This window comes from Myotis nattereri (assembly GCF_964212035.1).
Source record: "Myotis nattereri genome assembly, chromosome: 19".
Classification (NCBI taxonomy): domain Eukaryota; kingdom Metazoa; phylum Chordata; class Mammalia; order Chiroptera; family Vespertilionidae; genus Myotis; species Myotis nattereri.
The window spans coordinates 25,665,357-25,688,468 of NC_138095.1; the positions used below are offsets into that span (position 1 = coordinate 25,665,357).

At 44.1% G+C, this 23,112-nt stretch overlaps 1 protein-coding gene across 2 annotated transcripts in view; it reads right to left on the reverse strand.

Annotated features, from left to right (window-relative positions):
- The window catches only part of MORC2 (MORC family CW-type zinc finger 2), a 40,050-nt gene that overhangs the window by 14,841 nt on the left and 2,097 nt on the right, over positions 1–23,112 (reverse strand). For both annotated transcript variants that reach the window (XM_081113975.1, XM_081113974.1), the window contains exons 2-10: positions 16,483–16,536; positions 13,940–13,974; positions 9,529–9,597; positions 8,941–9,031; positions 5,861–5,969; positions 1,788–1,947; positions 1,567–1,678; positions 920–1,045; positions 293–372 (exon numbers count right to left, since the gene is read on the reverse strand). In XM_081113975.1, coding sequence (XP_080970101.1) covers positions 293–372; positions 920–1,045; positions 1,567–1,678; positions 1,788–1,947; positions 5,861–5,969; positions 8,941–9,031; positions 9,529–9,597; positions 13,940–13,974; positions 16,483–16,536 — 836 coding nt within the window. The remainder of the gene's footprint in view (positions 1–292; positions 373–919; positions 1,046–1,566; positions 1,679–1,787; positions 1,948–5,860; positions 5,970–8,940; positions 9,032–9,528; positions 9,598–13,939; positions 13,975–16,482; positions 16,537–23,112) is intronic.

Here is a 23,112-nt window from a genome sequence, read left to right on the forward strand (position 1 = left end):
TATCAGGACAGACCTTGAAATTTTTGCCCTGGAGTCATAAACACCAATTTCACAAATATTTGGGCCAGAGGGCACTGTGGGATTCTTCACTCTGGGCAAGCCCAGCAGTTGACAGTGTTTTAGGTGAAGAAGAGTGTGAGGAAAACTGCTGAGAGGACTGGCCAGCACAGGGAGGGCTGCAGGAGGAGCTGCCCCAGAGTGTTGGATGGAGCTTTTTCCTAGATCTTGCTTTGGCGATAAGCCGTGTCCCAGGCGACTCCCACCTAACCCCTCCCGCACAGGAGGACATTACCAATCCGTGCTACGTGCTCAGCTTTCTTCACTTCCTGCTCTGCCCGGGTCTTGAAGCGGCTTGATGTGTACTTGTACATCCTGAATGGGGAAAAGGCAGCTTAAGAGGGCAGGGTGGCAACCCGAGCAGCTCAGGAAGCGCCCTGACTTCCTGCTTCCTCCCAAGCTGCACTGTCCTGGCCCCTCATGGTGAACCAGAGCCAAGCTTATTTCAGCAGAGACTCAATTCCGTACTCTACTTGCCGCTTGCCTCCGGATGCACTTTGATAAGCAAGCTCAGTGCTCCCCAGTTGTTATTAATCCCACGGCATAAACAAACCTCAGTAATCAGCCAGGGTCTTTGCTTTTCTCCTGTGTAGTGTCTACAGGCCCCTCGGCCTTGAAGCCAAGAGGCTCCAACAGCTCACTGTGCCAGGCAGGGCACCCTCCACGTCACAGAGGGCACTCACACTCAATGAGCTTTGTCAGCCAGTCTCCACAGCCCTTGGCCACCTCTATCCCTCCCTCAGAACCCACAGTAAACCACAGGCAGTTAGAGGCCCCAACACAGTCAACACTGTCCGAACCTGTCGTCTAGCATCTCTCCAAAACGTCCTGGGAAAGCGTGGCAGGGCGGGCAGGTCCCTACCTGGGCTTGTACAGGCAGCACGAGAGCCTCTTGGTCTGCACCTTGTGGCCGTGGATGAAGATCCTCATGCGGGGGTCGATATAGAGCACGGCAGCGTAGGCACGGAAGGAGCGCCGCTCCGGCTTCCTGGAGGTGACGGGAACAAAGGAGTGTGGTCACCCCCCCCCCCCCCAGCCCCCCACGGTCCAGCAGGACCGCCTCTCAGCAGGCTCCCACCTCCCCACTCGCATCTCTGCTTCTCCTGCCACCTTGAAAGTGTGCTCCCTCAGTGCTGGCACCACATCCTGGCCACCCCCCCCCCCCCCCCGTCCCCAGCACAGGCACCCAGACACCAGCCCCGGCCCCACCACTGCCCCACCACGGACCCAGCAACTCCTCTGCCTCTCTAGGGCCTCCATTTCTTCTGTCAAATCAAGGAGGTGGAGCAAGGAATCATCTCTTCCTCTGGCTTAGCTGAGACCCTGCTGGCCTATTCATCCCTCTGCCTATGGCAAGATGATGTGGAGTTCCCAGCTTCATGAACTCTGACACTGGGAAACCCAGGGAATGAGCTCCCCCCTCTCTCCCTAAAGTCACTTCCTGAGCTTTCCCAACTGGGAAAATGGATACCAGTTCCAGGACTTCCCTCCCTTCCCAGCCATACTCACGTGCCCTCTGGGGAAGTCTCTGCCATCTGGATATCTCTTGGATTTGAGACTATGTCTAGCTCTGGTTCTCCGTTATCCATGAGTTTGAGATTGAAGATGATCACCAGTGTTCCTGGGGAACAGAAATCCCTCCTTTTTGCCAGGCGCCCCCTGCACATTCCCACAACGCCGTGGCTCTGGAGCTAAGGCTTCTAGGTGATGCGGGCTCAAAGCCTACTTACCACTGTCCCCAGGAATCTTCATGAACTGAGTCATCACTTCCTCCTCATTGTGGAAGGGCGAATACTTGTAGATGAGCTCTGTCTCTATGGAGAACTTCTCCAAGTTGTCTGTGAGAGGGTCCCGGGTCCGAGCATTCCAGGTGGGCAATGGGACTATCACCTATGAGTGAGCACCGGCAGACATTTCCCCTAAAGTGTGCGTTCATTCATCTTATCCCTCCCCACACGTGAGGCCCAAGCTCCACAGCCTGGCACCAGAGGCTCTGTGGCTTCTGGCCCTTCCCAGGATTCAGCCTCACATCACTAGGTCCCCTGGGGCATGCTAGGCTATGCCCTGGGGGTCTGTGCCAAGGCAGCTCCCTGCTCGAGATGTCTCTGGCCATTTTCCTAGTTTGGTAATAATTCTACTCTTTCCACTAAGGAAAGTATATTTGCAATTATCTAGTGAAACTGAAATTACACATAAACATAACTTACAACTCAGCAATTCCACTCCTAGGTACATATTCTAAGAGAAACTTTTGTACATATGTACCAGCCAACATCTAAGAACAGCAAAACAGCCACTACAAAGTGGATTAAACTGCAGCATATTTATATAATGGAATACTGTGCAGTGATGGAAATGAACAAAGGAACAGCTACTAATGAATCCCACAATGTTACATGATAGAAGCAAAATAAAAAAAAACCTATGATGAGTGCATTTATATAAAACTCATAAATGCACAAAACTAAACTATTCAAGAACGCACACATAAGTGACAACATTATGAAGAAAAACAAGGAAACAGTCATCACAAAGTCACCTTAGAGCAGTTCCTTAGAGGCGCAACAAGCACCTGATTGGTGGAAGTGCACTGGGGACTTCTAGCATCAGCTATGATGGTGGCTGCATGGGTGTTTGCTCTATTTATTCTCTAAACTGTACATACATTTTAACACATTCTTCTTTATGTATGGAATTTAATCTTATGTCTAAATTATGTTTTAGAAATTTCTACCCTTGTCAATTATGCCTCAATAAAGCTGGGGGGAAATCCTACTCTTTCTTTAAAAACTCTCTCAAATGCCACTTCCCCAGAGGTCTCAGTGTGCTCTCCTCCCCCCACCCCCACCCCCAGTCAGCTTCTCAGGACAGTGGCTATCACATGGCCCACCGTGAGGAAAAGAGCTCTGTACTTTAACAAGTGCCAGGGTGATAAACTGTTAGAGTTCTGAGGCATTTTGCTGGTTTCTGAGAAGCTTCCTGCCTAGAGTATCCAACCCTAGGACTGGTTTGCACACATTCCGATGCAGCCAAAAATGTTTATTTTGAAATCTTGGCTGAGTTCGCACTGCAGTAACAATCCAAAACAGTGACCTTCTAGCACCAAGTAAGGAAAAAATTTCAACCTAGTTTTTTCACCAGGGAATTGAGTTCCATTTGTGTTCTGTGAGTTTGTACCTCACTCTGCACCTCCCATTCTTCACAGCAGTCCCAGGTGACAATGGCATTATTTCAACTGTGGGCATTCACTCATTCCCATTGGCACCCACCCCTGCCATCCAAACACTTCTCCTCTGTTCTGGTTCCCCCTACCACTCTGGCCACTCCTGTCTCCTGGCACTTTCTCCTCTCCCAGCCTTTAAATGCCCGCGTGCTTGAGATCCCAGGTCCTCTTCTCACTCTACGAGCTCCTTTAGTTGAGCTTATCTGCTGCCAAGAATCCGGGAGCCAGGCCTCCCCCGACTCCAGACCAGACTTAACTTTGAGTGTCCAGGACAAAATACTCTTCCCCTCCCGGCTGCACCCTCCGCCGTTCTTCCTCGGCTCCAGAGAGCCTGCCAGGCCCAACTGCCACACCAGAACCTGCGTCAACCAGACCCCTCCTTCCCCTTTCCTCCCTCCATCAGTCAAACACCACATCTGTGGCCCCACGTGCTAGAGAGGAAGATTTTGCTCCCTCCCTGCTCCGAGTCCCTTCAGGGTACACACAGCCAGGTCTTTCCCTGGCCCACTCCAACACCCCAATCTTCCCAGGCCAATCACTACACGGTAACCAAACTGATCTTTAAAAAACCCCAAACCCAACACGGCCACACCTTCTTTAACTGCCTTTTACGGCTGCTTTTAATAAAGTCCCACATACTCACCAAGGCCCTGAGGTCAAGCCTACCCTGGCCTCCCTGTTCTGTAGAGGCCACCACTTCCCTTCAGGTGGCCCCCAGCCAAGCCCCTTCCCCCAGCCCTCAGAGACCTGAGCGGACGGTTCCTGAAGACCCGGCCTGGGCTGAGCTCTCCTGCCTGCCTTTTCCCAGGAGCCTGCTCTTTCCAGCTGCAGGCTCCCCTCACGTCAGGTATGCTGACACTCACCACAAAGGCAAGCTTAACTCGCTGGCTTACCAAGTAAAGATGGTAAAAAAAGATAGCCTTTTATTCCCAACATGAATGAATCTGTGATGATTTAGGCGCACATCTGAACAGGGCTAGTATGAATTTAACTAATCATGGTTCACCAACAGAAATAAATTAGATTGAAGCTGAATTCACCTACCTGTTGATGTGACAGCCATAGATTTCTCTCTACAGGTACTCTCAGCCCCTTCTTGCAAACTCTGCCTCCATTTCTCACATATGAAAGGAGATCAGAGTCCAATCTAAGGCTAGCAGACCAAGGCCTTCTCTAATCCACGTCTCCCCCCACTCCCTCACCCCCCATCCCATGAGCGGGCAAAGGCCTCACCAGATCAGCTCTGCAGATCATCTGAAAACAGATACTGTACATTCTGTAGGCCTTCCTTCCAGCATAGCAATAATCAGCTGAGGCTGATGCCAGCTGCCATTTAGCGAAGTACATACACTGATCTTTTCCGTATGCTCACCAGCTTTAGTACCTACGGAGGCCCTATCGGTATCTGACCTGTAGCTTCTGACATAGACGGTTAGAGCAAACACATTTCCTCAAAAGAAAAATGTGCTGCCCTAGCAGTTTTCTCAGTGGTTAGAGCATCAGCCAGGAGACTGAAGGGTCTCAGTCACAGGCTCAATCCCCTACCCAGTCGGGGCACGTGCAGGAGGCAGCCAATCGATGTGTCTCTCTCACATTGATGTTTTTTCTCTCTCTCTCTCCCTCCCTTACACTCTAAAAATTAATGGGGAAGAAGGGGGAGTCCTCGGGTGAGAATTAACAAAAGACGAAGAAAAAATGTGCTCATAGCACATTCCACAAAATCACCATAATATGGGAAAGACAGTACTGTTCCTATTATTATTGCAGCTGTGGTTTCCACCCACAGTCCTGGAAGCCTCAAATCCTCTCCTTGATACGACAACTTTCCATACTGACACCCACCAGATTAATTCAAGCTGCAGATCTAGGGGAGCTGCATATCCAAATCTTGGTTCCAGCCACTCGGCCTGAAGCGTTGAGGTTTTGCTTCCTCTCACATTAAGATATCTGCCTTCACCCCTCCACCAATTCATTCAACCAGCTAACCCAATTAACAGGGGCATGGCTGCAATCCTGCAACCCCAATGAGCCCAGCATTGCAAATGACCTATGACAGTGATGGCGAACCTATGACCCACGTATCAGAGGTGACACATGAACTCATTTTTTTGGTTGATTTTTCTTTGTTAAATGGTATTTAAATATATAAAATAAATATCAAAAATATAAGTCTTGCCCTGACTGGTTTGGCTCAGTGGATAGAGTGTCGGCCTGCAGACTGAAGGGTCCCAGGTTTGATTCCGGTCAAGGGCATGTACCTTGCTTGCAGCCACATCCTCAGTGGGGGGTGTGCAGGAGGCAGCTGATTGATGTTTCTTTCTCATCAATGTTTATAACTCTCTATCCCTCTCCCTTCCTCTCTGTAAAGATCAATAAAATATATATTTAAAAAAAATATATATATAAGTCTTTGTTTTACTATGGTTGCAAATATCAAAAAAATTTCTATTATGTGACACGCACCAGAGTTAAGTTAGGGTTTTTCAAAATGCTGACACGCCGAGCTCAAAAGGTTCACCATCACTGACCTATGAGAACAGCCCGGGCAGACCCAGGAAATGTGGAGTGGAGGGGACCTACTTCATCAATGCCTTCCTCCTCATGAAATGTGCGAGACAGGAAGAGGCAGGTCATGGTGTCGTCCTTCTTGGTGAAGAGGATAAAATCCTTCCCGATGCGCATGGAGCCTCTGAAAGGGAAGCAGAACTGGGTCATTCTCCCAGGGACTCGAAAGCTCATCTGAGAAAGGAGCAAGTCTACCCGTCGTGACCGAACTGCCTTGGAGCGCTCTCCTACAGGCCTCCTGCGGTCTCAGGACCCTGAGCCGAGTTCCACAGGCCTCGTCCCCACTCCTCCCACCTGACACTCCTCCCTCTGCTCTTCCATTATAACCTCGACCACACTTACCCGCCGTGCAGGGCTCTCTCACCAACCTTCAAGGACACATTCACTGCTGATCATCAGTTCTAGTTAGTCTCACCCCCAGGTGTTGCTACAATGTAACCCTGCTGCCCATGCGCCAGGTTCATCCCAGCCACACAAGGGCTGCTATCCCCTCCAGATTTCACTCCAGTAACTGATACCTTTAACACATCAGCGTCCAAGCTAACCACAACCAATTCCCATCCTGTCCTTCCTTCATTGACACAAACTCCCCTAGCATCTACTCATCAAATGGCAGCACCATCTAGGGAACAGCCCACTACCTACGCTCACAAGTCCTCAAAAAATAAAAATAAAAAACAAAACAAACAAAAAACAGTACGATCCCAAGGTTAACCATGTAAAATATAATTCTTGATCACAGCTGTCGAGGGTGCCTATAATTGACTCAGGTCCTGTAAGTACAGCCATCTTCTGTCTCAGAACTGTGTGACCACCTCAAGCTCATTATGACACAGGCAGGTCCCTGTTTCTGGATGCAACTAGTTCCTGGGCAATGTGCCTCCAGGAATCGACTGCTTCCTTCCTGTCTGGCCATGTGAAACCATCTGAGGAACAGGCCAGGACAGGCCTTCCCAGGCAGCATGGAACAGTTGTCCGGCAGAAGCATGAGCACCCATGGGAGGACTCCCCACTGAACAATGGGGCTATTTAGTTCCTTTCTTCTGAGCAGCTTCTGGGACTTTACGGCTATTATCTCATTAGTCCTCGTCATGCCCGAGGGAGGTGATGGCAATAAGGAGCCTTATTACTCTCATCTATGTACAAATACAAACCAGACTGGTATGCCAAACACCCAAATGAATGCCATGTCCCATTATCCTAAATGCTCCGGACAACTCCCAGGACACTATGCAGAGACACCCTGGGGGCTGCCAAGTTCTGTTTCTCCTCTTCCAGTTCCGAAGTTCTGGCAATGCTCCTTCCCCGGCAATTTCACAGTCCTCCTTCCCTAAAGCTTTTGGGTGGCAAAATGAGGCACAATACCTTGCCTCTGTCAGAACTTATTCTTGCCCTAAATTGGCAAAAACTCCCAATTTGTGCCTCGTTCTTCCCGCTGTCTTTGAACCGGATAGCAACAATCCCAAAATGCCACTTCCTCTCGGCTTCCCTGCTTCTCAGCCCTATTCTCACCACAAATCACTTCCTCCGAAAACCTTTTCAACTTCTGAATTGGTATCAGAATGAATTCACTCTGAACACTAGATGGCTCCATCTCAATAGGTCCTTTACAATTGTTCTACTAAAAATATGCTAACGACATCACCCTCAACTTCGGTACTCTCTCCTTTCCTGTCTTCTAAGCGCTTTTAGAGTCATATTTCATTTGCTCCTAAAACTTGCTCCGTAAGGGAGAATGTCAGAGATTAGAATCCTATATCCTAGATTAGGAAATAGATATTCAGAGAGGTGAAATGTTTATCTGAGGCCAGGGAACTGATAAAACAGGTAGGAGAAACCAGGCCTCCAATCCAGGGGGCAAGTCAGGGTTTCGTTACCATCACACTGACCGTCACACTGGTATGTATGATATAATCCCAATTTATAAAGGAGGAAGCTGAGGCTCAAATAACTAATTAAGTGAGGTAAGATTTGGATTTTAGTTTGTCTGACTTAAGTGAAACAGACACAATTTGCAGTCAGAAATTCTGGTTTATGTCTTTGCTCTACACTTGGGCACCTTTATATTTTGGGGCAAATCATTTCACCCCTATAAACCTCAATCTCCGCATCTCAAAATGAGCATAACAGTACCGACACCTCACATGACCACAGGGAGGATTGAACAAAATCAGTTAAGCTTTTAGCACAGTGCCTGGCACATGGTAAGTGCCTGTGGATACCATCTGGTTCCTGTCCTAAGAGACAAATCAAAAAGTCCAGGTACCATGTCTTTGGAAGCACTTTTGTTCTTCCCCACACACCCAAAGCACACTGCATGTGAGGGACAACTAATGCTGTTGACTGGCCAAACCACCACTCTCTCAAAGAAAACAACACGTCTCCACAGCAAGACTGAAAACATGACACAGAATTCCATTTGTACAAACTCCAATTCCACTGCGTCTTATTCGATCCAAGGATACGTACAGCTGGTAGTGAGCATTTCAGAAATAGAAACCTTTTTCTTGGGACTTCACTCAAAGCCAGAACAACACATTCCAAACACCAAACAAGTGGGAACCAAGGTCTGAGAAAGAAGTCCCAAGGGATCTGAAGACATTAGGTAGGTCCCTGCCACAGGACCTAGCAGGCATGCAAGTGGAGACCATGTCCTTTAGGATGGAGATCTGGATGTGACTCACCCTGGATCCCCAATGCCTAGCACAAAGCATGACATATGGCAGGTGCTCAGGGACCACTGCTGCGCCATGAAGCAACTTCCTCCCTATCTCAGATATATCCCAATCCCACAAAACTATCACGCCATACCTCAACTACAGGGTAAGACATTTTCAACAGGAAGAGAGGTACAGTACCAGAGCACAGTGCCAAGAGAAACCTACAGCTTCTCCTGCAACTGGTTTTGGGCATCCATACTTTTGTTCTGTAAAGTACACAAGGCTGAACAACAGTAAGTCCCCAATCCACTCCTTTCTGACTTTCCTTCTGTTACAGAGTTACAGTGATGGATGCAAGAAAGCTCTCATGAGACAGAAGTAGGAGCATTGCTTGATTTTGTTTTGAATCCTGTGACAGGCTTCCAGGATACTTACGATTTTAACCCATTCCCATACTGCCCAATCTGGGTGGACTCAGGCGTTCGTTTGGCTGACTTCCCAAACTGGATCACACTGGCAGCATCGTCTGAAATGGCAAGCATAAGTGAAAAGTCTGCATTTCTTTTCCAGGCTCCTCAAAAATCAGTTTGAGCCTTGCTAACCCCGAGTAGGGCTGTGTGTCTACTGAAAACCTCTGTCCAAGGAAATTCACAACCATAAGGCAATTGGACACAACACCTAACTGGCCTGTCAGTTTCAGTTTAGCCATCACTATGACCTTGTTTTGTTACCCAAATATGGTAATAAGGTGTGTGTGTGTGTGTGTGTGTCCTTTAGTTTCAGCTCTGGGATATTGTGCAAGCTGATAAAAATAATGTCAAGAGACAGGTAATCTGACTGACTTCAGGCTGCCATTCAGATGCTATCTCCCATGCTAGGACAAGACCCAGCAAATCCACATGTGGAATTATGCCTGAGATGTTGCAACACACTCCTCTCTCTCCTGCTGGATTTTTGAGTCACAAAGTGAGGCCATAAAAAAACAAGTTAACACAGCCGGTATTTATAAAAATGGTTACTTACTTGGATCCATTCCTGCTCCATCATCCAAAAAGCAAAGCATAAATCCCCCTCGAAGATCCTCTCGCCTTTCTGTAAGAGAAGAGGCCGTCATTACTGGGTGATTACCCTCCAAAGAGCGGCAACATGGGTAGGGTAAGAAGGGGGATCAATGTGAAGGTTAATCCAAAAAGGTCAGGTCAAACCTAGCTTCTCCTTGTAACAGACCTAACGAGTATAAGTTAGGGCCCTTGGGAGTGGAAATCCCAAAGCTTCTCCAATTCCTTCTAGTTCATGACAAAGCTTTGAGACTCGAAATGGAGGACACAGAATACCTGGCCCAGTATCCAACCAAACCCAGGACCACTGACTACACATGTATTTCACACATACCTCAATCATCCCTTTGCTTGTCTCCATCTGGGTTATTTCCACGCTACCTTCTGCTGTGAATCTCAAGACACTGAAGTACTCCCATTACAGCATGCTAAACCTTATCAATACTGCTCAAACCCAACACGGCACATCCTTTGTGGGTTAAGTTCAAAGTGATCAAGCCAGTCATGCTGTGGGTATAGTGGTGGCAGCTGCTATCTAGAAGGTGAATTCCTATGTCTCTATGTGACTATCCCCAGGCTAACTCCAGTTTCTGGGCTATCTGTATTCACCATCGCATCCTCTGTTTGCTGTGGGTCCTTGAAATGACTCCTCAACCCAAGAGTGAAATAGTACAGGTGCCGCGAAAGTGCCTGGTTCCCAGCTGGATAGGCCTGACTGCAAGGAGGAAGAGTCCTTGAGGGTAAGCGACACAGCAGCCATGGGAGAGCCTCTCGGCTAACAGGAAGGGAATGCAACAGACTATGACTGCCATTCCAGTAAGTGGAAGATGCTCTTCTTTCGGGAGCTGTCTTCTGCAGTGGCAAGTGGTTACTGAGTCTGGGTCATGTGATACTAGTAAACACTGGAGAAGGAATCCCCAAATAGGGAAAGGGCCCATCCTAGAATTTCCAAGAGTTTGCCTTCTGACCCAGCGAGGACGAGGTGGGCAAAGGAGGACCAGTTCAGGCACTGGAATCAGGAGAGAACTTCTACTAAAAGGAAGGTCTATGTAAGGCACCACAGGAACAAGCCCAGCACTGCTGAGCTTAGTTCTAAGTGAATACATCTTTTTCTCCCCTAAGCTGCAGTTCACCAACTTTATAAAATTATCTAAGCTGAGGAATCTGTTTAAAATGCGTGTCCTCCCCTCAGGCTAAAGATTCAAGTGAGTCATGACCGCCTTCCATTAAATGGACTAGTTAGTGCAATTTAAAATGCTATTTCAGAAGTACTATAAACCACAGATTTTCAAGTATCACTCAGTGTTCAGGAAGCTAAACTTTGCTGAAACATTAATAACAAGTGCTTCTTGAAAGTTCAAGAGCAAGGACCTTCCTGGAAGTACTATTGGTAGATAAGAAAATTTCTCCTCAGGGCAGAGCCTCTCATCAAGGTCTCTAGAGAATCCAAATGAGACCTAGCAAGCAGGAGCAAGTGCAAGTAACATGCAAAAAGGCTTCCAAGTTTATTCTAGAAGGAGCCAAGTGTCATGAAGACGCGAACGGGCCAGGTACAGACCATGGTAACAATGTGCTAAAAGTGGCCACGGGCCATTGACTGTGCACTTCCGCCATGAGCTGTACGTGAAGACTGCTGTGGGACCTAGAACCTGGCTGGAGCCAAGTGCATTCCAAAAGTCCCCAAAGATCACTCACTGGTGCCATTTCTTGAATGCTACCTAGGAAGTTACTTTTAGGCCCTTGTGTTTCTTACAACAGGACTTGCAGGCTGTTTTAACACACAATCAACCCTTAACAGTGGGTCTGAGATCCCTTTCTGGCTCAAGGACTTCATTTCAAAGATTTTTCATTTGATTTATGAGGGTAAGAAACCCACCTGTGGGGGATCCTCCTGGCCACGCAGTGACCGACACTGTGTAAGCAGCTAATAGTGTCCAGAACCATGGTCATGGGCAACACTACTTCAGGGCCAAGAGACTAGCCAACACAGCAGTAACCTCTTCAACCCTGTAAGCAGGCAGTGTGGCATCTTTACCTAGCTACAATGCTTACCCCAATCGTTTGTTTACTCGGTGAATATTTACTGAGCACTTCCTTTGTGCCTGACTCTGTGATGAAGATAACTGCAGTGAACAATGCAGATGTGATCACTGCCTCCTTGAAGCTTATAGTCCAACTAGAGGCCCGGTGCACAAAAATTTGTGCACTCGGGGGAAGGGGGGGTCCCTCATACCGGCCTGTGCCCTCTTGCAGTCTGGGACCCATCGGGAGATAACAACCTGCTGGCTTAGGCCTGCTCCCGGGGGGGCAGAGGGCAGGCCCAATCCCTAGGTGCAGTCCCTGGTCGGGCTCAGAGCAGGGCTGATTGGAGAGTTGGGGCGCCTTCCCCTGTCATGCACAGAGCAGGTCAGATTGGGAGGTTGCGATGCCACCCTCAGTCACGCTCAGGGTAGGGCCAATTGGGGGGTTTGGGCACCGCCCCCTGTCACACTCAAGGCAGGGTCGATGGGGAGGCTACGGCGCCACCCCCTGTCACGCACAGAGCAGGGCCCATCAGGGGGGTTGGGGCTCCATACCCTGTCATGCACAGAGCAGGGTCAATCAGGGGGTTGGGGAGCTCCCCCCTGTCATGCACAGAGCAGGGCCGATCAGGGGGTTGAGGAGCTCCCCCCTGTCACTCACAGAGTAGGGCCGATAGGGGAGTTGGGGCACCGCCCCGTCACACTCAGGGCAGGGTGGATCAGGGGGTTGGGGTGCCGCCCTCTATCACCCACAGAGCAGGGCCGATCAGGGGGTTGGGGCGCTGCCACTGTCACACTCAGGGCAGGGCAGATGGGGAGGTTATGACTCTACCCCATCACACACAGAGCAGGGCCCGTGGGGGGCGGGGGGTTGGGGCGCTGTCCTCTATCACCCACAGAGCAGGGCCGATCAGGTGGTTGGGGTGCCGCCACTGTCACACTCAGGGCAGGGCAGATGGGGAGGTTATGACTCTACCCCATCACACACAGAGCAGGGTCCGTGGGGGGCGGGGGGGTTGGGGCGCCGCACCCTGTCACACACAGAGCTGCAGGGCGATCAGGGGCTTTGGGCGCTGCCCCCTGTCACACTGATCCCGGTGCCCGGAGGCCTCTCAGCTCCGCTGATCCCGGAGCTGGGAGGCATATTACCCTTTTACTATATAGGGTAGAGGCCTGGTGCATGGGTGGGGCTGGCTGGTTTGCCCTGAAGGGTGTCCTGAATCAGCGTGGGGGTCCCCACTGGGGTGCCTGGCCAGTCTGGGTGAGGGGATGATGGCTGTTTGCAGCTGGTCACACACCCTTCAGGGTGGGGGTCCCCACTGGGGTGCCTGGCCAGTCTGGCTGAGGGGCTGAGGGCTGTTTTCAGGCTGGGACTGAAGCTCCCAACCACTCCTTTTTTTCTTTTTTATTCTTTTTTTTTTTTTTTTTTATTCCTTTTTTTAGCTCTGAGGCCCCGGCTGCTGAAAACAGGTTTCTGGCCTTTGTTTACCGTCTGTATTTGGTACAATGTTGTGGTCCGGCTGGCTGAAGCTCCGCTGAGTAAAGCAGGTTTCTGGGGGTTTTTTAGCTTCTTTATTCGCAACATAGTTGCTTAGAGTTGCAGCTGAGAGGCCGGCAAGTCAGGCGGGGAACATTGGAGTTCTCTGTCACTGAAGCAAGCAAGCCTCCCTGTTCGCATCAGCTGCCTGGCTGCTGGCCGCCATCTTGGCTGCCAGTTAATTTGCATATCTCGGCCCTACTCTGTGAGTGACAGGGGGATTAGCCAATGGGAAGGGTAGCGGAGTGACACTAATTACCATGTTTCTCTTTTATTAGTGTAGATGGACTCTACTCTGTAGCAGATCAGGTAAGCAGGAGACTAAGAAAAGTATCAGCTAGAGCAAAATGTACTGTGTATACAAATCACATGAAGAACTTGTGAAAATAAAGATTCTGGGCTCCGCCCTAGAGTGTCTAATTGTGTGGGTCTAAAGTAGTACCTGAGAATCTGCATTTCTAGCATGCTCCCAGGTGTGCTATAAACCTGGTCACCTGCTAACTCCAACCAATAAAACCACTAGTGGTTGTTATTACACACCCCACTACCCTGTTCCATCAGCCCTATAAACCTCCTGGTGGCTTTTTGAATAGATCTAGATCTGGTCACCCTGTGTTATAGTTTCTTGGTGTAAACTAATTCTTGGTTTCTATTACATGCCTAACCAGGGTGCCTGTTTCTACCTAAGACCTAGAGTAATTGTGCCATATCCTCGGGCTCCAGAAATCAGTTATTTCACACTCATTTCTTCTTAGGCATAGCAATAAGTGATTTAAAAGGAACTGGGCATTAGAAGACAAGACTGATGTGTGTCTTACCTGCATAAATATCCATTCTGGTGGCATCAGCATCTCTGCAAAATTAAAAGGAAGAAAAAAAAAAATCAAGATTCAAGTGAGAATTTGAAATGCCACCTATGCATAATATTATGAAATGGGTACTATTTTGAATCTATTTTCAGGAATTCATACGGTCATTCTACATACATTAAAGCTATACTTTTTATACCTGATTAACACTATTTTCCTTTTCTGACTGTAAAACACCTAGAGCAGCTCCAAATTATTTTAAATAATCACATGACAGACAGAGCCTGGATATATATTTTAAATACAAACTTCATAGTGAAAACATCTAGAAGTAAAAACATTCCCCTTTAGATACTAAGAACTGACACAAATCCGTGTTTCTCTCAATCAATTACAATCATAAAAAATGTTCCAGTCCTAGCTGGTTTGGCTCAGTCCACAGGGTGTCAGCCCCAACACTGAAGGATCACAGGTTCGATTCCTGTCAAGGGCATGTACCTCAGTTTCAGTCTTGATCCCCAGCCCCAGCATGCAGGAGGCAACCAATTGATGTGTGCCTCTCTCACATCGCTGTTTCTCTCTCTCTGTGTTTCTCCCTCTCCCTCCCAACTCTCTCTAAAAATCAACAGGGGAGGGAGGTTGGCTGAGGGGAGTTCAATAGGGGGAAACGGAGACATATGTAATACTATATGTAATACTTTAAACAATAAAATAAAACTTTTAAAAAAATCAATGGGAAAATGTCCTCAGGTGACGATTAACAACAACAATTTTCCAGCCCTGTCTGGTGTGGCTGTTGGTTGAGCATGGTCCTGTGCACCAAAGAGGTCACCAGTTAAATTCCCGGTCATGGCACATGCCCAGGTTTCGGGTTCGATTCCAAGTTGAGGTGCATGTGGGAGGCAACCAATCGATGTTTCTCTCTCACATCAATGTTTCTCTCTTTCCTTCTCCCTCCCTCTCTAAAAACTAAAACTAAAAATGTGCCAATAACTTGTGCATTTCCCCTTCTCACCAAGACATTGAGAAAAAAAAAGAAAATAAGCTGCTGTAAGGCCTATGAAAAAAATCAAGTCCTATGGTATACATACTACAGGCAGCAGACTGATTCACAAGCCCATAACCTTATCCTCCCTAACCAGTAAAGGAAGTTGAGGTACCCTCTATATTCTATCCATCAGCTGATATGCAAGTTCAGTCATCAATGAAGGCTTCCATAAAAGTTTGGAAGTAATCTAGCCCAATTTGGCAACTGTAAGCAAGGAAATCATGCAGGCTCACTGATTTTAAATGCAAAAATTCAACTCAAAACCATATAACTCCACACGTACCTATTCCCAAATACATAAAAGCATTTTCAAATATGAGAGAAATTGGCAAAATGTATAAGAACACATACTCCCAAGAATCTCCAGTTCACCATGATATATAAAAAAAGTTAGCCACAACACACCATGGTCTCACTAAGCTAACAAGTGGTAAATTCAAGCATAGTTCCATTAAACTACAATATTTTTAAACTGATAAGAACAGATGCTACACTTTTTCTTAGCCAAAAGGCCAAGAAGCGATTACAATATTTTTAAAAAGAACATAAAAATTATGAGTCAACCAGGATTGAAACAAAATAGGAGTCTGGTGTTTTGTTTTGTTTTTTGTAAAATAACTTGTTAGCTGGCACACTTCTATGAATAGTCCGGTGGAAAATAACAATGAAAGTAATAATAGTATAGGTTTATAGTATAGACATAGGTAGACATAGAAGATTATCAGCAAGCTCATTAACTGGGGATCTGTTTAAAAGTACTAGTACTTCTACTATTTATTAACTCTTATCCTCTTCTTCCTTTGTTAGTCAACACCTAGTCAATAAACAATGTCTGAATTTTATGTTTGCATTCAGAAACAAGACTGAAACAATATATTCATAATAGAAACAGAATGCTGTTTTGCATTTTTATTTGCTTATCTTTGAACCAACTTAAAACTTTTCAGTCTTATACAGTAACATTGATAGGCTTTCATCACTAAGAAGTCCATATAACACAGTGCTAAAGAATAATTTCTTCCAAGCACAGCTGCTCACAATTGAAAGATGCTTTGATCAACTGGAGTCATCTGACAATAAAATAAACACTTTGGGAAGACACAAAACTCTGGAATAATTTTAAAGACATTAGATAGTGTACTCTCCTGATAGCACCAATTAAATCAAAGCTTGTCTGTCTCATTAATTTGATTCCTAAATTTCAATCTTAATTCCCTGTGTTTCACTACAATTATCTTGCTCTAACACACATGGGAAGGTAGCTTTGGAGGCTAGAAGTTCATTATTTTTATGCTAGAACACCGAGGAATGAATGGATTAAAGTTAATCAAATAAAGTGGAGTTATCAACTAATGTGCAATTAAAAATACTCTTTTGGGTAGCAAGCCTCTTAGGAGTCATGGCTGTTATAGAATTGCCTTCCTCCCATGTCTTCAGAGAGCAAAGGTCACAATGGCCCAAATGTTTTCAAGCACATACTACATGCCTGCAGAAGACTACGTACCTTGCATTATCAACCAGTTCAGCAAGAGCACCGAACAAGAATTCATGAGTAGTTCTGAAATGATAAACAGAATTAGCACAAGAATTATGGAAAAAAATCAAGGTTATAAAATACTAAGTTTGTAGGAAACAATCTAAAATCACGATGAGCATTGTCAATTTATACTCCTGAAATTTAAACTTCATCATTATCTCCCTAATCTCCTTCAAGTATTAATCAAGTCCTGATATCTACACAGAAATGTTTATTCTTACTATGTTGAGAAACCCACCCCAAAGCATTAAAATATTCCTATGTGTACTATTGCTAAAAGCAGTGTTTTTACTACTCATATTCCGCCTAGAAAAATACATGTAATTTATTTTTCATCGCTTTAACCAGCTGTTTCTGCCTATCTCTAAGCATGCTCAATGGACATCTTGTTAGCATTTTGCTTTACTAATACTTGTGTATGATCTACTAGTGAAAGAAGAAAATCCATTCAATGTTGTGCAATTTATGAGCACAAATATTCCATTTGAAAGTGGAGGACAAAGAAGAGAAAAATCCACTTCCTTTCTCTTACTCTGGCTAAAAAAAAAGAACTTTCTACACATTAAAGGAATGCAAGACCCTCTAAGGACAATTCCTTCTAGGACAAAAGCATGGTATGGTCTCTTAGGGCCCTTATTAAAGTTAACCCCTTCAGAGGAGAGAAGTTTACGGTCTACTCCTTGGAGGCTGCTCAAAGTTTGGGCTGGTAAGTATACAATTACCATGTTATTCGAAACTGAATAGAGATTATATTTATGGGGGGAAAAGATAAGATTTATCCTTAAACTTATTCCTCCAAATACACTCTCTATAATTTCCCATAATAGTATTCATTAGATATTAGATATAAAAGTAGGACATATCTACACAGAACCACCTAGAAACTTTGACTTTTTTCAAAAAGTAACCAAATTATGCCAGCTAATTTTTTTTTGTATACAAAGTTTCAGCCAGTAGATATACTAAAATTTTCAAATATTTCAGAATGAAATAAACCATTATTAAATAACCAGCATCTATCTCTGATCACTAACTATATTGTTTAAACAAATTTTAAAATGTTTATAAAATAAATACCCAAAGCTGAACTGCTAAAAACACTGATTTTTTTTCCTCCTCAGGTAAATATTCAAATTTTTACGAATGCAAATTTTGAATTAAAACTACCAGTTCTGAGAATTTTAGGAAGAACTTTCCCCCATGAGATCAGTGAATATATGCTGCTAATCCAAAAGTGACAGCAGTAAATAAGTTTTAACAAAAAGTAGAAAATTTATCTCCAATTCAAGTAGAAAGTAGGGCTCAAATTGTTCTAAAACCCAATTCTTAATTATTTTACATAAAAAAACATTTTCTAAGAGAAAAACATGTATAAAACATCCATACCTTTAGTAAAAACTCTTAAGTCTTTAAAATCATATTAAATTCTTCAAATTATCTCTCTTTTTTAATGTTTTTATTGATTTCAGAGAAAGGAAGGAAGAGGGAGAGATAGAAACATCGATGAGAGAAACATCCATCAGCTGTCTCCTGCACACCCCATACTGAGGATCGAGCCCCCAACCTGGGCATGTGCCCTGACTGGGAATCGAACTGGTGACATTCCTGGCACACGGGATTATGCTCAACCAACTGACCCACACCAGTTGGGCTAAATTCTTCAAATTACCAACTGAATTTTTTTTTTTAAGTATTCTGTATATTACTCCACTAAAAAAAGAGAGATAAAAAGTAATAAGCTAGAAAATTAAAGTGATTTGTTGAAGGTAACGTAAGTTAAAAATAAACCTAACATTTGCTCTTAAGCTTTCAACCAGTCATTTTCCTAACTTAGAATTTACAAAGGGAATTAGTGTTCTGTACTCTAAGTTAAAGAATGAAGTATCTGGTCTTTTAGGGAAAATGTTGAATATGAATAGTCTGGAAAACTTTTTCTAATACCCTTTTGCCTTCTCAGCAATACATATTTCTTTTTCTTTTTTTAATATATTTTTGTTGATTTCAGAGAGGGAGGGACAGGAAGAGAGATATAATAGAAACATCAATGATGAGAATCACTGATCAGCTGCCTCCTGCACACCCCACACTGGGGATCGAGCCTGCAACCTAGGAAATATGCCCTTGACAGAAATCCAACTTGGGACCCTTCAGTCCACAGTCCAACGCTCTATCCACTGAGCCAGACAGGCTAGGGCAGCAATACATATTTCTGATCACTTCACATGAAAATGAGAGAGGTTTAGAATTCAATAGTAAGATCTCAAAAGAGCAAGCACAAACTGTCTCTGGCTGTTTTCACTGTTTTCTTTTTTAAAATATATATTTTATTGATTTTTTACAGAGAGGAAGAGAGAGGGATAGAGAGTTAGAAACATCGATGAGAGAGAAACATCAATCAGCTGCCTCTTACACACCTCCTACTGGGGATGTGCCTGTAACTGAGGTACATGCCCTTGGCCGGAATTGAACCTGGGACCTTTCAGTCCACAGGCTGATGCTCTATCCACTGAGCCAAACCAGCTAGGGCTACTGTTTTCTTTATATTGTTTAGAAATGTGCCTTGTACATTTAGAATTTTTAAAAATCATTCCAAATGGTCTTCCTTGGTCCACACTTATCAATGCTGTTCCACACTTATCAATGCTGTTCCACACTTATCAATGCTGTTCCACACTTATCAATGCTGTTCCACACTTACGTATTTCAGGTAAGTTAACAAGTTATCTTTAAAATGTAACTAAGGAATACTTTTGTGATGTGTACTGATACATCAAAAAAGATGCCTTTTGTGACAATCTATAATAAAAACATAATATGCTAATTAGACCGGAGAGCCGAACAACCTTCTAGACGTCTTTCTGGACGAAGCCGGGGCTGCGAGGGCCAAGCCCCTTGCATGAATTTCATGCAGCGAGCCTCTAGTTGTTAATAAATTCAGAGACAACACTTGCATTTTCTCCAGTCTTCCAACTGATTAATGATGGATCCTACTATCAAATACTAAAGCCAGAGTTCAAAATATCTCTTAAAATGGTAAGAACCAAAAACATACCAACTGCACAAGTTCTCCTTTTTCAAAATAATATTCAAAGAGATACACTAGTTTCTAGTTAGTATCTGAGATAGAGATATTTGAGTAACTATCAAAGGAAATTATTTTCTTCACAGACCTAACAATTCCTTACATATGATTCAAGAAAAATCAACCATCTAGAAAAAGAAAGATTTTTAACAAGCTCCCACTTTCAACTGATCGAGGCTTTTATACCATTTGTGCTGTGAAGGAAATTGTTCTGCAGCTCAGCATTTCCAGTGACAAATTCATAGGAAAATCTACTCATTATGTAAGAAAATGTTCTCCCTATTCATATTCGTCCTGCATTTAAACTATAGAAATACTTGGATATGTTGGCAATAGTTAATTGCCCTAATCGAAAGAAAATAATCTAGAGAAATTCTAGAGCAACCATTTTACATTCATATTGCTTTAATATATTTAGAGTAAGAACTCTACATTTTACAGAATTATAAATCATAAGAAATACTGTCTCTAGAATTGACAGTTTACTCTATATTCACTTCCAATATAGATAGAACAACCCAAAAATATCATATAGCTAATATAAAAAGTTATAAAATGTGCCAACAGGAACACAGAAAGCAGGCATCTTATGTTTAAGCATTCTGCTCTCTCAGACCACTGAGCAGGACTGCAGTGACTTAAGCCATGCATCTTATGCCAAAGGAACATTACTACGACCAGTACACCTAGATTGCTCATGAACTTTTTACTATCAGTCACAAAGCCACCACCACCAAGAGCAGTAACAGCATGAAACTCCTTTCATCTAAAAACCCTAACTTTTATCATCTCATACTAGCAATATCCAGTATTAAAACAAATTATCCTGACTTTCACGTATCCTAAGAATTTTCCATGCCTGCTTAAACCTTCATGCTAATGTAACCAAGAGAATAACCATCAGTAGTTACCGTAGATCTAAAAAAAAATTAAAAATCAAGACAGATGCTTACTATCTTTAACGGATGGTCCAGAATTTACTAAAAACTTAACTGCATAATGACTAGTACCAAACAGCAAATTGCTACCATACTTAACAACTTTGGCGTTATATAAGCTACTATAAGTAGAATAATAATCACCCATTCAATGTTTACCATGTATCATGTATAAACTAATTATTTTATAACCATTACTTTACATAATACTCAAAAACACTGTCAAACTAGCCCCATTTTACAGATGAAGACTCAGAGAATTTGACCTCTGCCCAAGGACATAGCCAAGAAGCAATCAAATCCAAGCTTGGCAGGCTCTCAAGCCCATGATCTTTCCACTACATCACAATGATTTTCCATCCTTCTAGTTGGGGTTCTGCTTGCAAATCTACATTAAATAGGAGGTAGGAAAAGGGCCATTTCATAATTCACAGTATGGCTATTCAGTGGGGCCTTGACTTACGAGTGTCCCGACTAACGAGTTTTTGAGATACCAGCTGTCTCTCAGCCGATTTTTTGCATTGAGTTGATAGAGTAATTTGAGTTAACGAGCTCCTTACCGAGCTCGGTCTCGGAACGAATTAAACTCATAAGTCAAGGCCCCACTGTATTGTAGATGTAGATGTCAGGCAACCTAAGATCTTTTTAACATTATAACAAAACAAAGACAACGATACTGGTAGGACAAATTTCGCCTTATCTGAAGGTGACACTGCACCACTTAACACAGAGGAGATACATCTACCATCAAGAGTATCAAGGCCGGCCAGTTTGACTCAGTGGTTGAATATCGGCCTATGAACCACGAGGTCACGGTTAGGACACATGCCCAGTCAGGACACATGCCTGGGTTGAGGGCTCAATTCCCAGTGTGGGGTGTGCAGGAGACAGCCAATCAATGATTCTCTCTCATCACTGATGTTTCTATCTCTCTTTCCCTTCCACTCAGAAATCATAAATACATATTTTAAAAAAAAAACATATCAAGTCACAGCTTAAGAAAATTTAAGGCTCTGGCCGGGTATTTCAGTTGGTTAGAAGCGTTGTCCCAATATGCCAACGCTGTGGGTTCTATCCCTGGTCAGACCACATACAAGCAGCAACCAATGAATGCATAAAATAAGTGGAACAAATCGATATCTGTGTCTCTGTTTCTCTCTCTGTAAAACAATACAAAATTTTTTACTTTAAAATTTTGTTTCCTCTAGAAGTGAACTTCCAGTCAGGTCACCACATTAAAGAAATCTCTTTAAATTAGTTACAAACCAGAAACTTGTCTTGTTATTCTAGGTTCGTATTTTCTTCTGGCACAAGTGGACATATTCAAAAGTAGACAAATTCAATGTAATCCAGATATCCCAGAGCTTCCAAAATGATACATCCAACCTCAAATGTCCATGCAAGCAGGTGGTTCCAGTTCAACGCTGGTAAATCAAATTCACAGAAAATTCTCCAATATCGCTTTGGTGACTTAACTGAGGTTCAATTCTTTGCTTTGGCTGTCCACCTATTGTTATTAAGTTATAATATAGCAAAACAAATAAGCAGAGACAAATATCCCAGATCCTCCAAATTAGAGGCTGAGATAAAACTGAAGACTTTTAAAGAGAGAAGTAAACCCTTTCCTATATAGACAAGGAAAGACGACCTTAAAGGTAAAATTGGCCCTAGCCGGTTTGGCTCAGTGGCTAGAGAGTTGGCCTGCGGAGGGAACAGTCCGGGTTTGATTCCAGTCAAGGGCACATGCCTGGGTTGTGGACTCAGTCCCCAGTGGAAGGCATGCAGGAGGCAGCCAATAAATGATTCTCTCACATTGATGTTTCTCTCTCTCTCCCTCTCCTTGCCTCTCTGAAATCAATAAAAATATATTTTTTTATAAAAATGGTAAAACTGACTAGAGCCAGTATTGCCTAATGGTTAAAAGCACTAACCACTGTTGGCAGATAAATCTTAGTGCCTAAAATCTGCCACTTAGCAGCTATGTAACCTTTGGCATGAAACTTAACCTGTTTCCTCAGATGCAAAATAGGAATAATCCCAGCAGTGTTGCTATAAAGATTACTTTCAGCCATGTTTAAAATAGTAGTGGCATGAAGCAACTAATTATTATTACTATTAGTTTATAATCAAATAAAGTCTGGGGAAGCTGGAACAAGAACCCAGTTTAGAAGTCCCACTCATGTTCTTCCAAGATTATCAAACAGTCTGCTATTCCAAATTTGGCCCCTCATTGCAAAGCCTGATCATCTGTGAACATCTAGTGGCCTTCCACTCCTGGTTCCGAATGTGACAGTTCAAACATAAAGGATAGCAAGGCTATGTTATAAACTAGTCAGCAACCTTACCTAACTGGATTTCAAGTTCACCAACCATAAGAATTCACGTAGGTAACCTTTACAGTACCTATTCTAAAACACTCTAGTTCAATAAGCTTCCTAAATAAAACAAAACCAAGTTCTCATAGTTTGACAATTCACTCCACTTAGAAAAATTTTGATAGGAAAAATAGCAATCGAAAAAATCACAGACATGATCACAAAGATGACTCTGGAATTTAGGGTTTTGGTTTTGTTTCTA